The sequence below is a fragment of the Ursus maritimus genome, unplaced genomic scaffold (genome assembly GCF_017311325.1).
Source record: "Ursus maritimus isolate PB19 unplaced genomic scaffold, ASM1731132v1 scaffold_37, whole genome shotgun sequence".
Taxonomy (NCBI): domain Eukaryota; kingdom Metazoa; phylum Chordata; class Mammalia; order Carnivora; family Ursidae; genus Ursus; species Ursus maritimus.
In genome coordinates, this window is record NW_024426341.1 from 116,594 (window position 1) to 134,875 (window position 18,282).

Consider the following 18,282-nt stretch of genomic DNA (forward strand, 5'->3'; position numbering starts at 1 on the left):
CATTTCTTTCCCTTGCCATTAGAGACCTGTCTTGAATGAAGTTGCTGAGGCCAAGGTCAAAGAGATTATTGCCTATGTTCTCCTCTAGGATTTTGTTGGATTCCTGTCTCACATAAAGGACTTTGATCCATTTTGAGTTTATCATGGTATATGGTGTAAGAAAATAGTCTAGCTTCATTCTACTGGATGTGGATGTACTGTTTTCCCAGTACCATTTATTAAAGAAACTGCTGTTTTTCCATTGGATGTTCTTTCCTGCTTTCTTGAAGATTAGTTGACCATAGAGTTGAGGATCCATTTCTGGGTTCTCTATTCTGTTCCATTGATCTATGTGTCTGTTTTTGTGCCAATAAAAAATAAAAAAAAATAATAAAAAAGGCTGTCTGGATGATCACAGCTTTGTAATGTAACTTGAAGTCAGGCATCGTGATGCCCCCCAGCTTTGGTTTTCTACATTCCCCTGTCAATTTGAGGTCTTTTCTGGTTCCATACAAATGTTAGGATTATTTGTTCCAGCTCTGTGAAAAATGTAATTGGTATTTTGTTAGGGATGGCATTGAATGTGTAGATTGCTCTGGGCAGCATAGACTGTTTTTGTTTTTTTAACAATTTTATTTAATTATTTAACAGAGAGAGAGCGAGACAGCCAGCAAGAGAGGGAACACAAGTAGGGGGAGTGGGAGAAGAAGAAGAAGCAGGCTCCCAGCAGAGGAGCCTGATGTGGGGCTTGATCCCGGAACGCCGGGATCATGCCCTGAGCCGGAGGCAGACGCTTAACGACTGAGCAACCCAGGCCCCCCAGCATAGACGTTTTTAACAAGGTTTATTCTTCCAATCTATGAGTCTAGAATATTTTTCCATCTCTTTGTGTCTTCCTCCATTTCTTTCATAAGTATTCTGTGGTTTCTAGAGTAGAGATCATTTACCTCTTTGGTTAGGTTTATTCCGAGGTATCTTATAGTTTTGGGAGCTATTGTAAATGGAATCAATTCCTGAATTTCTTTTTCTTCAGTTACATTGTTAATGTATAGGAAAGCAACTGATTTCTCTGTGTTGATTTCATATCCTGCCACGTTGCTGATTGCTGTATGAGTTCAAATAACTTGGGGTCGAATCATTAAGGTTTTCCACATAAAGTATCATGTCATCAGCTAAAAACAGAGAGTTTGACCTCTTCTTTGCCAATTTGAATGCCTTTTTAATTATTTTTGTTCTCTGATTGCTGAAGCTAGGACTTCTAGTACTACATTGAACAATTATAGTGAGAGTGGGCCTCCTTGTACTGTTCCTGATCTTAAATGAAAATCTCTCATTTATTCCCCATTTAGAATGATATTCCCTTTGGGCTTTTCATAGATGACATTTATCCCTGTACTTTGAAGAGTTTTATTTTTTTAAGATGTTATTTATTTATTTGACAGAGAGAGAGACAGTCAGCGAGAGAGGGAACATGAGCAGGAGGAGTGGGAGATGAAGAAGCAGGCTCCCAGCGGAGGAGCCTGATGCGGGGCTCGATCCCAGAATGCCGGGATCATGCCCTGAGCAAAAGGCAGACGCTTAACGACTGAGCCACCCAGGTGCCCCCTTTGAAGAGTTTTAATCAGGAAAAGATGTTCTCAAATGCTTTCTCTGCATTGACCGAGAGGATCATATGGTTCTTGTGTTTTCTTTTACGGATGTGCTCTATCACGTTGATTGATTTATGGATGTTGAACTCTCCATGCATTCCAGGAATAAATCCCACCTGGTCATGGTTAATAATCCTTTTAATGTATGGTTGTATCCTATTGAGTAGAATCTTAATGAGCATTTTGGCATCCATGTTCATCAGGGATATTGGCCTGTAATTCTCCTTTTTGATGGGTTCGTTGTTTGGTTTTGGGATCAGGGTAATGCTGGCCTCATAGAACGAGTTTGGAAGTTTTCCTTCCATTTCTATTTTTGAAACAGCTTCAGTAGAACAGACATTGTTTCTTCCTTAAATGTTTGGTGGAATTCCCCTAGGAAACCTGGACTCCTGTGTTTTGGAGGTTTTGGATGACTGTTCCAATTTGTTCGTGGTTATTGGTCTGTTCAGATTGTTTACTTCTTCCTGTTTCAGTCTTGGTAGTTTAGAATTTTCTAGGAATGTGACCATTTCTCCTAGATTGCTTACTTTGTTGGCATGTAATTGCTGGTAATAAATTCTAATAATTGTTTTATTTCTGTGGTGTTAGTCATGATCTCTTCCCCTGCATTCATGACTTTATTAATTTGGGTCCTTTCCCTTTTCTTTGGGACAAGTCTAGCCAGTGGATTATTGATCTTATAAATTCTTTCATAGAACCAGCTTCTAGTTTCTTTGATCTGTTCTACTGATTTTCTAGTTTCTTTTTCTTTTTTTATTAATAATTTTTAATATGTTAGTTACCATAAAGTATATCACTAGTTTTTGATGTAATGTTCCATGATTCATTATTTGCATATAACACCCAGTGTTCCACGCAATATGTGTTCTCCTTAATCCCATCACCGGCCTATCCCAGTCCCCCACCGCCCTCCCCTCTGAAGCCCTCAGTGGTTTCTATTTCATTTATCTCTGCTCTAATCTTTATTATTTCTCTTCTCCTGCTTGGGTTAGGTCATGTTTTTATTTAAATTCCAGTTAGTTAACATACAGTGAAATATTAATTCAGGTGTAGAATTTAGTGATTCAATGCCTTCATAAACCCTGGGTGCTCATCACTACAAGTGCCCTCCTTAATCCCCATCATCTAATTCACCCATCCCCCTAACCACCTATCTCCTCAGTTTGTTCTCTATAGTTAAGAGACTATTTCCTGGTTTGCCTTATTGTTTTTCTCCCACTATGTTCATTTGTGTAGTTTCTTAAAATTCACACATGAGTGAAATCATATGGTAATGGTCTTTCTCTGGCTGACTTATCTCACTTTGCATAATATACTCTAGCTCCATCCAGATCATTGTAAATGAGAAAATTTCATTCCTTTTGATGGCCGAGTAATATTCCATTATATATAGGTATGTTTGTGTATGTATACCCGATTTTTTATCCATTCATCATTCGGTGGACATTTGGGCTCTCTCTATAGCTTGGTTATTTTTAATATTGCTGCTGAAAACATCAAGGTGCAAGGACCCCTTCAAATGTGTAGTTTTCCATACTTTTGGTAAATATCTAGTAGTGCAACCTACAACATGGGAGAAGACATTTGCAAGTGACATATCTCATCAAGAATTAGAATCTGAAATCTATAAAGAACTTACCAAACTCAACACCCCCCCAAAATAAACCAGTTAAGAAATAGGCAGAAGGTATGCATAGACATTTTTCCAAAGAAAACATCCAGATGGCCAACAGACACATGAAAAGATGCTCAACATCACTCAACATCAGGGAAATACACATCAAAACTACAATGAGATTTCAACTCACACCAGTCAGAATGGCTAAAATGAAAACACAGGAAAAAACAGGTATTTTCGAGGATGTGGAGAAAGGGGACCCTCTTGCATTGCTGGTGGGAATGTAAACTAGTACCACTCTGGAAAATAGTATGGAAGTTGCACAAAACGTTAAAAATAGAGCTACCCTATAACCCAGCAAATGCACTACTAGGGATTTACCCAAAAGATGTATGGACTTTGTATCTCAGAACCCTATGTTCCTTGTCTAGAATATGTCAGTACTCAACATATATTCCTCAAATGCAGGAAAGCATTTTTCTTTCAAACTGTAATACCTGCCCTCTTAGGGAAAGGGCTAAAGAGAGAGGAATTCTTAATCAGAGATGTAAGGTCACTTCCCTTAAACAGGATAACATCAGTAAAAGTATGTATATTTCTTTCTTGATAAGAAAATATAAATTATAGCATGTCACTCTGCTAATAATGCCCATTTGCCCTAATCAAGACTATAATGCAGTATCACCTCACACCTGTCAGAATAGCTAAAATCAACAACACAAGAAACAACAGTTGTTGGTGAGGATGTGGAGAAAGGGGAACACACTTGCCCTGTTTGTGGGAATGCAAACTGGGGCAACCATCTGGAAAACAGTATGTAGATTCTCAAAAAGAAAAAAAAAAAAGAACTGCCCTATGATCCAGGAATTGCACAGCTAGTTATTTACCCAAAGAACACAAAAATATTAAATCAGAAAGATACACACACAGAAAGTTTTTAGCAGCATCATCTACAATAGCCAAACTTGGAAACAGCTCAAGTGTCAGTCAACAGATGAATGGATAAAGAAGATGTGGGAGATTGATGTATATGGGATATTATTAATAAAATGAAATGAAATCTTGCCATTTGCAATAACATGGATGGAGCTAGAGAGTATTATGCTAAGTGAAATAAGTCAGTCAGAGAAAGACATGTGACATACGATTTCAGTCGTACATGGAATATAAGAAACAAAACAAATAAACGCAGGGGAAAAAAGAGAGAAAAAGAGATAAGCCATGAAACAGACACTGAACTACATGGAACACCCTCTTGGTTATCAGAGGGGAGGTGGAGGGGGATGGATGAAATGGGGGATGGGGATTAAGGAGGGCACTTGTGATGAGCACCAGGTGTTGTATTGAAGTTGAATCACTACACTGTTCACTTGAAACAAATATGACACTTAGGTTAACTAACTGACATTTAAAGAAAAACATAAAAACATGAAAAAACAGAGTAATAAGTAAATAAATGAAGCACAATTACTTGAAAAATTTTACACTCTTTTTTTTTTCTTTCCTTGTAGTCATCTCCACCACATGGAAACAGACAATGATACAGGAATTTCAAAGTTTCTTCTTCTGGGATTTTCTGAGGATCCAGAAGTGCAGTCTCTCATATTTGCTCTTTTCCTCTCCATGTACCTGATCACTGTGTGTGGAAACCTTCTCATCATCATGGCCATCAGCTCAGACTCCCACCTCCACACCCCCATGTACTTCTTCCTGGCCAACCTGTCCTTTGTAGACATCTGTTTCACCTCCACCACTGTCCCCAAGATGCTGTGGAACATCCAGACTCAGAGGAAAGTCATAACCTATGCAGGCTGCATCACCCAGATGTACTTCTTCATAATCTTTGGAGACTGCGATGACTTTCTCCTGACTGTGATGGCCTATGACCGCTTTGTGGCCATCTGTCAGCCCCTGCACTACACGGTCATCATGAACCCCTGGCTCTGTGGACTGCTGGTTCTGGTGTCCTGGGTCATCAGTGTTCTCAATTCCTTGTTACAAAGCTTAATGGTGTTGCATCTGTCCTTCTGTTCAGAGGTGGAAATCCCCCACTTTTTCTGTGAAATCAATCAGGTCATCGGGCATGCCTGTTCTGATACCTTTCTTAATGACATGTTGATGACTTTTGGAATTGTACTACTGGGTGGTGCTCCCCTGGCTGGAATCCTTTACTCTTACTCTAAGATAGTTTCCTCCACACATAAAATATCATCAGCTCAGGGCAAGTATAAAGCATTTTCCACCTGTGCATCTCACCTCTCCGTTGTCTCCTTATTTTATTGCACAGTCCTGGGAGTGTACCTTAGCTCTGCTGCTACCCAGAGCTCCCACGCAAGTGCTGTGGCCTCGGTGATGTACACGGTGGTCACCCCCATGCTGAACCCCTTCATCTACAGTCTGAGGAACACAGACATAAAGAGGGCTCTGAAAAGGTCATTAGGTTTCCAGTGATATAAGGGCCCATCATCCAGGGAATGAAGACTTGCCCATGTTTGCAGGGCTCACAGCCTCAGAGCCAGGAACTACCATTAACTGATCAGGCTGTGGAAACAGAAGTTGCTCCTTCTATATATTTTCTGGAATTTCCATTTGTTTGAGTTCAACTTCTCCATACATTTAAGTAACTCATTTTACTAAGCTTCTGCTCTGATACCCAGACTGCTTTCCTCTTTGTCCATTTTCATACATTCCTAACTTTTTTCCCCAAACTTGGTTCTCAAATGCCTGGAAATTTCTCTATCTTACATGGGGCAAGTAGGATTTCTTAAAAATAATTTTATTTCAAATGGCTTTTACTATGTTATGTAAATTTTCCCTAGATTTCCCAAGAATAATCATGATTATATTCTTCATGTGGAAGAAACTACAGTTGGCCACTAAGCCCTTCACATAACATTTTGTAGATGAAAATACAAATCCATAGTTTTCACCTTGAGTCTTTAAGTGTTTTTACATCACTACTATCACTCCTCTTCCTGAGAATGTGGACTCTAACATTGTTCTAAGTCTCAGGCTCCGGACAGGGATGTTCAGGCTAGGAAAGCTGGGCACCCCCTTCACCCCTGTGCTGTGGACATTCCCACAGATGCTTCCCTGACCAGAGCCTCTGCTGTGGCTGCACCAGCCCTTGGGTTCTTACTGTGACTGCAAGACAGGCCTCAGCAGCACCATCAGAGAACCCTAATAAAACCAGGTTTATTCCTGGGGTCCTGGAGTGCACAGGGGATCCCAAAGGCCATTCAACGCAGTCTCAAAGGGAGAGAGAGAGAGTTGGAGAGGAGAGAGTGCCACTGAGGAATCAACCTTTAGTAGGGTCCATGGCCAGAGTGCTAAGGGTTTGTGGGTTCACACTTTATGGGAGATTTTTATATGGTTAGAATTTGCGTGCTGAATGGGAAAAGCAGGGCCAGTCCTGTCTCCCTATGGAGGTTTACCAAAGGCTTTTTGAAGAGGTAATTCATGGGGGTGGGGGGCCAGCCTGAGTGCTTCTCTGTTCACACAGGACAGTGTGTTTATTCCACCTGACTGCCTTAGAGATGCATGCCTCAGAAATCAAAAGCTGAATGTCAGGCAGTTACTCTAGAAAGGTGTTCTTGTGTTTCTCAGGTGGTCTCCTGCTCTTATTCTGTGATTCAGCTCCCTGTCCTGGAAGCCTCCCACAACCCCTGGCAGATAGGGATCAGCAATTATGTCTCTCCCAGGGGTGTCTACAGGGAAAGACAAATTGGAACAAACAGATTGAGCAGGGATATCCTTAGTGTCAGGATGACCATAAATAGGATGATGCAGAATTTCAAAACATCCATTTTGTTACTACACAAAACATTTCTTTTTTATGATTTCCTTCCTTCTATTCACATTGGGCTTTTTTTATTCTTTGGGAAAGGGTCCTTTGAATAGAAAATCAGTACCAGATACTGATTGAGAGCAGACATTCCAAATGTGAATTGCCTTAATTTAATTTCATTGGTTACATATCCCAATAGACACTGATTTCATTCTTGTTAGGAGAGATATCTTCCATCCCTGTTCGCTGTGAATCAGCTCTACCAGTGCTGCAGGTCCCGCCCTCAGCCATGCTCCTCTACACTTTGTCTTTCAACTGTATCACCAAAGTATAATTACATACAGTGAGCTGCACCTGTTTAAAGTATACAGCTTGACATTCGTGGTGAGCACAGCATAACACAGTGTTGCTGGTTGAACCACTAATTTGCACACCAGAAACTACTGTAACTTTGTGCATCAAGTACACTTTGATAAAAAATTTTTTTAAATGAAGTGTACAGAGAAAGACAACTTCATAAGTTTTCCCTCATTTGTGGAATATAAGAAATAGCAGGGAGATCGGTAGGAGAAGGAAGGGAAGAATGAAAGGGGGGTAAATAGAAGGGGGCATGAACCACAAGAGACAATGCACTCTGAGAAACAAACTGAGGGCTTCAGAGGGGAGCCAGTGGGGGAATGGGATAGGCTGGTGATGGGTAGTAAGGAGGGCACGTATCGCATGGTGCACTGGGTGTTATACGCAAGTAATGAATCATGGAACGTTACATCAAAAACTAAGGATGTACTATATGGTGACTAACATAACATAATAATAAAAAAAACTGAAGTGTACTGTCTGATGCATAGAGGAGTTGTATGAAATTTAGGAGAACATTCTGAATGATTCTGTTTCTATATAATTCCAGAAAGTGCACAATAAGCTTTAACTACTTGGTTCTGTAGCTTATTAAAATTTAATGCAGAAGATATGAACAGACACTTTTCCAATGATGACATACAAATGGCCAACAGACACATAAAAAATGTTCAAAATCATTAGCCATCAAGGAAATTCAAATCAAAACCACACTAAGATACCACCTTACACCAGTTAGAATGGCAAAAATCAACAAGGCAGGAAACAGCAATTGCTGCAGAGGATGTGGAGAAAGGGATTCCCTCCTACATTGTTCGTGGGAATGCAAGTTGGTGCAGCCACTCTGGAAAACAGTGTGGAGGTCCCTTAAAAAGTTAAAAATTGAGCTACCCTATGACCCAGCCATTGAAATACTGGGTATTTACTCCAAAGATACAGACATAGTGAAGAGAAGGGCCATATGCACCCCAATGTTCATAGCAGCATTGTCCACAATAGCTAAATCGTGGAAGGAACCGAGATGCCCTTCAACAGATGACTGGATTAAGAAGCTGTGGTCCATATATACAAAGGAATATTTCTCATCTATCAGAAAGAACGAATTCTCAACATTTGCTGCAACATGGACGGCACTGGAGGAGATAATGCTAAGTGAAATAAGTTAAGCAGAGAAAGACAATTATCATATGACTGGGAAACAAACTGAGGGCTTCAGAGGGGAGGGGGTGGGGGAATGGGATAGGCTGGTGATGGGTAGTAAGGAGGGCACGTATTGCATGGTGCACTGGGTGTTATACGCAACTAATGAATCATCGAACTTTGCATCAGAAACCAGGGATGTACTGTATGGTGACCAACATAATATAAAAAAAAAATTAAAAAATTTAATGCCCCTGAGCCTTGGTTTTCTAATTTCTGAAGATAACATGGGATAATAAGACTAATTTCAAAGAGATTGTGGCTAATAAACAAAGGTGTGGTCATGTTTTGTAGATCCCTACAAAAATATTCAAAGTGAGGGGTGTGATGTGTGTGTGTGTGTGTGTGTGTGTGTGTTTATACACATTTTTCTTTGAAGTAAACTTAGGCTCTCATATGCACAAGTGTGGACTCATTATTAGGCCATCTTTCAATTCAAAAGGAAACTTGAGAGAAAGTGGGAGAGGATAACAATGAAAAGAATGCAATACGTGCCCTCCTTATATTGCATGGGGCACTGGGTGTTATACGCAAGTAATAAATCATGGAACTTTAAAAAATAAATAAATAAATAAATAAATAAATAAATAAATAAATAAATTTTTAAAAAGAATGAAAACAATGAATATTTAGATTAGCAACACAGTAAAAGGATGTAAAAATGTGGACACCAAGATATAAGATAGAACAAATCGCCTTAAGGATTCAGTTTTTCTACCTTAGTGTCTGTAAGTCAGCTTGGCTCATGGCACGGGAGAGTTTCTGTACCAGCTATTGGAGCTGAGCAGCTCCAAAGTGACTTCAGATTTGTCTACTTGAAGTAGGATTTTGATACTGAATATCCTTATCCAAGAGAATAAAAATGAACAAGGTCCAAGGGTGAATTCATTTCCCTTTAACAAAGTGTATTGGATTAATATCTGGATTAGATTTCTACTGTGGTTGCAACAAATGGCCATGCTGTTCCTTAAAACAAATCATTTATTTTCTGATAGTTCTGGAAGCCAGAAGACTGAAATAAGTCCCCCTGGGCTAAAATCACTGTCCCTGCAGAAAGAGTTCATTCTGAAGGTCTGGGGAGAATAGGTTTTCTTGCCTATTCCAGCTTTAGAGCCACCTGTACTCCCTGACCCATGTGCCCTCCCTTTATCATCAAGGCCAGCAACATAGCACCTCGAAATCTCTCTGTGACTCCAAGTCTTCTGCCTCCCCCTTCCACAGGTGGAGGACCCCTGTGACCTATTGAGCCCACCTGGATAATCAGAATAACATTACCCGAGTGTCAGCTGACTGGCAATGTTGATACCATTGGCAACCTTACTTCTCCCTTGTCATGACACAAGACATATGCACAGATTCTGTAGGTTAAGATGCGGAAAAATTCTGGGGACATTACTGTGCCTATTAAGATGTATTCACGGATATATTTGGTGTCAACTCACGAGACCTCACTTTGAAGGATCACACAAATTTATTTCGGACTCTAGCCTGAGTACTAAGACTTTTCTCCCCAAAGCACACACAAAGAGGAACACATGGCTTGTTTATTAACATCACCCCAAAGGTATAAATGATAAAGTAAACAATCAACAAAATAAATTCAATATCATCTCAAGGTTAAGGGGATGTGCTAGGTTAGACCTCTGGAAGGCAGGCAAGTTCATGAGAATGAGGAATACAAAACTGGATTTACCTGACTTCTACTCTAGTCTCCCAGGAACAGAGTATCCGTAAGAATATTTTCCTTTCTGTCCAGACCAGTGGCCCGCAGGGAATGAGTACTCTGAGGTGGGAGTAACAATGGAAACAGCGCCTAGTGAGCAGACACGGGGAGCTGTAAATATCTCCTCTGCTTTAGAACGTCAGCATGTGAATCCTTGGACTGGCCGGGACATGGTTGTTATTTTGTGTTCCTAAGTGTGGCTGGGTGACCCAAGCTTCACTGCTTCCTGCTGTCCTGTCTGGGAACAGAGCTCTGTCTCCATCATCAACCATCTAGAGATGAATTCAGACCTGCACACAGAGGCTTTCATCTTATAGACCCCACCCAGGTGAGTCTGAGAGCTCAGCAGGAATTTCAGGAAAGGATCAGAGAGAATGGAACCTGAGAACTTTTACCTGAGGTCACCTGAGATGAGATAGACTCATTTATAATTAATTTATGTAATGTGTTCTAAAGAGAAGTGCCCTTTGGACTCAGCAACACAGGCATCATTGTTGACAGTACGTGGTGGGAATGGAAGGGCAGTTGGATGCGACAGAGGAAGGGAATGGGAGACATAAACTGGTTCCAGTGACATTAGAACATATTCAAGCAGTCTGCAGCTGAGGGGAGCAGGAAAATGGAGTAGTTGGCTTGCAGATCTGTGAAGTGACCTTTTTAGGATGTGCTGTTTTTGAGTATGTTCTGTATTTAGAGAAAGTTCCAGACCCATGCAGGTAGCTGTTCCCTTGCAACAGCAGTTCCTGAGACATACAGTTCTCAGCATCTTCTCTCGCAGTGAGTATTCACATGAGAAATTGTGTTTTGTATGCAAAATGGGGTATGCTAACTAGCTTTACTTTGTAATACTTCATTACCGAGGGTGTGTATACAATGGAGACATTTGTGAAAAGAGGAGAAAACTCAGCCAAATCTGTTCACTAGTGAAAAGAACTCAATTACTCACAGGCAGGAACTGTGCTGTAAGCTTCTTACATGTAGTGATGACCGCTGTCTGCCACCCCAGGAGGATGGGTGCTGCTATCCCCACTATCTGCCCGAGGATAGTCACATTTGGAATGGATTGCTCGTCTCTTCAAAGATCAAACATCTTATATGTTGCAGATCTGATGTTCAAAACCTAGTTTTCTGACTCCAAACGTTTTGCCCTCATAATCATTCAGAAAAATCTTTTATTATTTCATCTTTAAAAATCCCCTCCTATTGTCCTACATTGGGTAGTACATCCTGTATTTTCTCCTGTAAATTGCAGCTTTATTCCCTCTACACATTTTCCTAGAGGGATATTCAATCAGGAAAACGTCCTCACAGCATAAAACCAGCTCTCCATTCTTGTTTGTTTTCTGCTTTCTTAATTATTCTGGGCATCAGGGCAGTGGACTGGGGCTGGAATGCTGCCAGAACCAGGGAAGCTTTCTGCTCATCACAATCTCTCAGGAACCCCCTGAGCTTATTAGATCTCCTTGACCCCTCATGTCCATTTCTTTCTATGTTTTATGAAGCTTCTTTTGTGTTTATTTAAAAATGGGCCACAATGTGATCATATCAAAATGGAGCCCATGTTTCCACATCAACTAACTAGAATTTAAGTACCATTTACACACTCTTCAGGGTAAGGGTAATTTGATGTTGACAGTTTGCCTTTTACCATTTCTTTCAACATTATTGTGGCTGGGGGTGAGAAAAGCATGATAGTAACAGTGTTAGGAGGTCAGAGTGCACAGTGTGTGTGTGTGTGTGTGTGTGTGTGTGTGTGTACCTGTGTGTTGTGGGGCATAAGCAGTCCACAGGGCAATGGTACCCGAGTTCATATACTCCAATGTGTCACCCTTAAATGCCAGAATATTAATCAACAGATAGAAATAAGGAAGGGATCTATCTCTATTCACAGAACACCTTGGAACACAATTAATAAGATGCAAAGAACACCATGTGAAGGAAGGACTCTTGTGTCTTGAAGTCCCGTCAGTGGCAGGAGGGCCACCTCGGTCCTCAACATTCTCTGCCACCACCTCTCATCTCTCTCCCTCTTGCTCATTCCCTCACCACACTGACTGCATGTTGAGATCTGCAGATCTGCAGTAAGTGCCTTCTGCATGTCCTTTGCTCTGCTTTCCCTGCAGGGCAACCACCTCCCCCAGATATCCTCCTGCTTCCTGCTCAGTCTTTCTGGAACCTCTGTTAAAATGTCACCTTCTTGGCAGGTCTTCCTGAAATCCTATTAAACATAGCACCCTCCCCATCTACTCTGTTTATACCTACCTTTTTTCCCTTTATAACACCTGTCACTGTCTGATATTATATATTATTTTTTAATTCATTATATATATTCTTTCTCCATCGTTGAATTGTATGGACTTTTATCCCCTCCATGTTTTTATTTCAATTCCAGGTAGTTAACACACAGAGCAATACTAGTTACAGGTGTAGAATTCAGTATTTCATCGCCTCCATAAACCCTGGTTGCTCATCACCACAAGTGCAATTCTTCATCCCCATCATCTATTTCACCCATCCCCCATCTACCTCCCTCCAGCAACTCTCAGTTTGTTCTCTATAGATAAGAATTTGTATCCTAGTTTACCTCAGTTTTTATCTCCCACTCTGATTATTTGTTTAGTTTCTTAAAATCCATACATGAGTGAAATCATATGGAAATTGTCTTTCTCTGACTGACTTATTTCACTTAGCATGATTAACTCTACCTCCATGCAAGTCATTGCAAATGACAAAATTGCATTCCTCTTGATGGCTGAGTAATATTCCATATTATATATATATATGTATATATATGCATATATATATATGTATATATACATATATATACATATATATATATATGCGCCAACTCTTCTTTATCCATTCATCAGTCGGTGGATTTTTGGGCTCTCTCCATAGTTTGGCTATTGTTGATAATGCCACTATAAACATTGGGGTACATGTATCCCTTTAAATTATTATTTTTCTATCTTTTGGGTAGATACCTAGTAGTGCAACCTATAGCATGGGAGATGATATTTGCAAATGACATATCTCATCAAGAATTAGAATATGAAATCTACAAAGAACTTACCAAACTCAACACCCCCCCCAAAATAAACCAGTTAAGAAATGGGCAGAAGGTATGCATAGACATTTTTCCAGAGAAAACATCCAGATGGCCAACAGACACATGAAAAGATGCTCAACATCACTCAACATCAGGGAAATACACATCAAAACTACAACGAGATATCAACTCATACCAGTCAGAATAGCTAAAATTAAAACACAGGAAAAAACAGGTATTTTCGAGGATGTGGAGAAAGGGGATCCTCTTGCATTGCTGCTAGGAGTGTAAACTAGTACAACCACTCTGGAAAATAGTATGGACTTGCACAAAACATTAAAAACAGAGCTACCCTACAACCCAGCAAATGCACTACTAGGGATTTCCCCAAGCGACGTATGGACTTTTGTATCTCAGAACCCTATGGTCTTTGTCTAGAAGATGTCACTACTCAACATATATTCCTCAAATACAGGAAAGCATTTCTCTTTCAAACTGTAATACCTTCCCTCTTAGGGAAAGGGCTGAAGGGACAGGAATTCCTAATCAGAGATGTCAGGTCACTTCCCTTAAATGGGATCAGATCTACACAAATATATATATATATAATTTGATAGGAAATATTATATATATAATATATATAATAAATAATATTATATATATAATTTGATAGGAAAATATAAATTATAATATAAAATATAAATTTGATAGGAAATATTATATATATTTTATATATTATAATATATATAATAAATAATATTATATATATATAATTTGATAGGAAAATATAAATTAGAGCATGCCACTCTGTTAATAATGCCCATTTGCCCTTAATCAAAACTATATGCAGTATCACCTCACACCTGTCAGAATGGCTAAAATCAACAACACAGGAAACAACAGTTGTTGGTGAGGATGTGGAGAAAGGGAAACACTCTTGCCCTGTTGCTGGGAAAGCAAACTGGTGCAGCCATCTGGAAAACGGTATGTAGTTTCTTCAAAAAGTGAAAAACTAGGACTACCTTATGATCCAGCAATCACACCACTGGGTATTTACCCAAAGAATACAAAATATGAATTCAAAGGGATACACACATTGGGATGATTTTAGCATTATCTACAATAGCCAAACTATGGAAACAGCCCAGGTGTTAGTCAATAGATGAATGGATAAAGAAGATGTGGTGTGTGTGTATATATATAATGTGTGTGTGTGTGGACACATACACACAAATCTTATTCATAAAACAAAATGAAACCTTGCCATTTGCAATGACATGGATGGAGCTAGAGAGTATTATGCTAAGCAAAATAAGTCAGTCAGAGATTTCAGACATGTGGAATTGAAGAAACAAAACAAATAAACCCAGGAGAAAAAAGAGAGAAAAAGAGACAAACCAAGAAACAGCCTACAGAGAATACCCTCTTGGTTCCCAGAGGGGACATGGAGGGGGATGGATGAAATGGGGGATGGGGATTAAGGAGGGGACCTGTGATGAGCACCAGGTGTTGTATGAAAGTGTTGAATCACTGTACTGTTCACTTGAAGCAAAATTGACACTTTAGGTTAACTAATGACATTTAAAGTAAAAGTTTAAAAAATGAAAAAAAAAAACATACTAAATAAATAAATGAAGCCCAATTACTTGAATATTTTTATGCTATTTTCTTTTCTTTCTTTGTAGTCATGTCCACCACATGGAACCAGACAATGATACAGGAATTTCAGAGTTTCTTCTTCTGGGATTTTCAGAGAAACCAGAACTTCAGCCCCTAATATTTGGGCTTTTCCTCTCCATGTACCTGATCACTGTGTGTGGAAACCTGCTCCTCATCCTGGCCGTCAGCTCTGACTCCCACCTCCACACCCCCATGTACTTCTTCCTGGCCAACCTGTCCTTTGTAGACATCTGTTTCACCTCCACCACCATCCCCAAGATGCTGTGGAACATCCAGACTCAGAGCAAAGTCATAACCTTTGCAGGATGCATCATGCAGATGTACTTTTTCCTACTCTTTGCAGGCTGGGATGATTTTCTCCTGACTGTGATGGCCTATGACCGCTTTGTGGCCATCTGTCAGCCCCTGCACTACACGGTCATCATGAACCCCCAGCTCTGTGGGCTGCTGGTTCTGGTGTCCTGGATTATCAGTGTTCTTAATTCCTCGTTACAGAGCTTAATGTTGTTACGGCTGACCTTCTGTACAGGCATGGAAATCCCCCACTTCTTCTGTGAACTCAATCAGGTCATTGGGCAGGCCTGTTCCGACACCTTTCTTAATTACATGGTGATGAATTTTGCAACTGTCCTGCTGGCTGGTCCTCCCCTGGCTGGAATCCTTTACTCTTACTGTAAGATAGGTTCCTCCATACATAGGATCTCATCAGCTCAGGGCAAGTATAAAGCATTTTCCACCTGTGCATCTCACCTCTCAGTTGTCTCCTTATTTTATTGTACGAGCCTAGGAGTGTACCTTAGCTCTTCTGCTACCCAGAGCTCGCACGCAAGTGCAGTGGCCTCGGTGATGTACACGGTGGTCACCCCCATGCTGAACCCCTTCATCTACAGCCTGAAGAACAGAGACATAAAGAGGACTCTGAAAAGAATCATTGGGGTTCCAGTGATGTAAGGGCCAATGGTCCTGTGGCTGGAGGAGTGCCCATGACTGCAGGGTCACAGCCTCAGAACCATGAATTGCCATTCTTCAATCAGGTTGTGTAAGTAGAATCTGCTTCTCCTACTTAATTCTTGGAATTTCCTTTTTTTTTTAAATAATTCAACTTCTCCATACATTTCAATAACTCACTTTATTAAGCTTCTGCTCTGATACACAGACAGTTTTCTCCTTTGTCCATTTTCATACATTCCTTACTTTTTCCCCAAACGTGGATCTCAAATGCCTGGAAATTTCTGTATCTTACATGGGACATGTTGGATTTCTTAAAATTAATTTTATTTCAAATGACTTATACCATGTCAAGTAAATTTTCCCTAGATTTACCAAAAGAATAATCATGACTTTTATTTCTCTTATGGAAGAAACAACACTTGGCCATTAAGCCCTACACATAACTTTATTGTTATTGTAGAGGAGAATTCAAAACCAGTTTTCACTTTGAGTCTGTCAATCTTGTTTCACCACTTCCTTCACCTCTGTTCCTGATAATGTGGACTCTAACACTGTTCCCTTTAAGTCTCAGGCTACTGACAGGGATGCTCAGGCTAGGAAAGCCTGGGCACCCCCCTGCGCCCTGTGCTTGTGGACATTCCCACTGATGCTTCCCTGACCAGAGCCTCTGCTGTGGCTGCACCAGTCCTTGGGTTCTTACTGTGATTGCAAGACAGGCCTCAGCAGCACCCATCAGAGAACTCTAACAAAACCAGGTCTATTCCTCACAGGTCCTGGAGGGCACATGGGATCCCTAAAGCCATTTGGAGATGTCTCAAAGGGGGAGAGAGGCATTGAGAAGGAAAGACAGAGCACTGCTGAGGGATCCCCCTTTATTAGGGTCCATGGCCAGAGTGTTAGGGGTTTGTGGGTTCACAATTTATGGGAGATTTTTATATGATTAGAATTTTGGTGCTGAATGGGAAAAGCAGGGCCAGTCCTGTCTCCCTATGGAGGTTTACCAAGGGCTTTTTTGAAGAGGTACTTCATGGGGGTGGGGGGGGCAGCCTGAGCGCTTCTCTGGTCATTGTTACCCACACCTCACAGTGTGTTTATTCAACCTGACTGCCTTTGAGATGCATGCTTCAGAAATCAAAAGCTGAATGTCAGGCAGTTACTCTAGAAAGGTGCTCTTGTGTTTCTCAAGTGGTCTCCTGCTTTTATTCTGTGATTCAGCTCCCTGTCCAGGAAGCCTCCTGCAGGCCCTGGCAGACAGGGATGAACAAGTATCTCTCTCCAAGGGGCGTCTACAGGGAAAGACAAATTTGAACAAACAGATTGAGCAGCTATATTCTTAGTGTCAGGATGACCATAAATAGGATGATGCAGAATTTCAAAACATCCATTTTGTTACTACACAAAATATTTCTTTTTTTTCTATTTTCCTTTTTTAATATCTCAGCTCGTACTGTGCATCTATTTCTTGAAGCCTAGAAGTTCACTGTCCACAACTGAGGTTTATTCATTGAGGTAAGGGGTTGGTTAGTATCTTGTATATTTTATCACCGAATTATCTTCCTGTTTCTACTTGAAATCTTCCAATGCAACCTGCTAATATCACTCTCTATTGTTACACAAAATACCTCCCTGTCCTAATATCTGTCACAAGTGCTAAAGGATGGCTAATGAACAATATCCGTATCACCCATCTTGTGCCTCCTTCCTGCTCAGAAATCTCTTCACCTGCGTGATCAGAGGACACTTCACAGGAGAGCTGGATGCCTTGCTGGTCGTGTGGTTCAGGGTCACCAGTTCTTCTGCACAAACATGCACGTCCTTCAAACTCTCCCAGTGACCCAGAAGGAGCCCACATATAGTCACCTGGTCATAAAGCCATCAGATATAAACGTGAATAACAATGGTCATGACCGTTCTCCTTAACGTCAGATCATGTGCGGCAAATAAAAAGCAGCACATGATCTAATTTCCTCAGATCTGGTCTCTTGGATGATTGTGTCAGTCAGCTCTTGCTGTGTAACAGGCTGTCCTTGTGAAATGGGATATCATGATACATTTATAATCAACTGGAATTGTATGCTGGGGAGTGTTTCTGATCTCCTGGGCTCCTCATGGGTCTGGAGTCAGGTGTGAATCTCTATGTTATATTTCTAAGGCTCATTCATGGTGTTGTATGGGGCTGTAGTGCTCTTCTGTCTCAGCCAATTCATGGTCTTATTACCACATTTCTATAGGTAAGGTATTCTTCTATTTAAAAATTAAATGAACTTGGGTGAATTCTTTAAATTTCAT

At 40.5% G+C, this 18,282-nt stretch overlaps 2 protein-coding genes across 2 annotated transcripts; both read left to right on the plus strand.

Moving 5' to 3' along the window:
* Positions 1-4,869: 4,869 nt before the first annotated feature.
* Positions 4,870-5,697, plus strand: LOC103681614 (olfactory receptor-like protein OLF4). The gene is made up of 2 exons (XM_040620916.1): positions 4,870-5,221; positions 5,507-5,697. The coding sequence occupies exons 1-2, from the start codon at positions 4,870-4,872 to the stop codon at positions 5,695-5,697; spliced, it is 543 nt and encodes a 180-aa protein (XP_040476850.1).
* A 9,363-nt stretch (positions 5,698-15,060) lies between these two features.
* Positions 15,061-15,993, plus strand: LOC103681613 (olfactory receptor 7A17-like). The gene has a single exon (XM_008711186.1). The coding sequence runs from the start codon at positions 15,061-15,063 to the stop codon at positions 15,991-15,993; it is 933 nt and encodes a 310-aa protein (XP_008709408.1).
* The last annotated feature ends 2,289 nt before the right edge of the window (positions 15,994-18,282 follow it).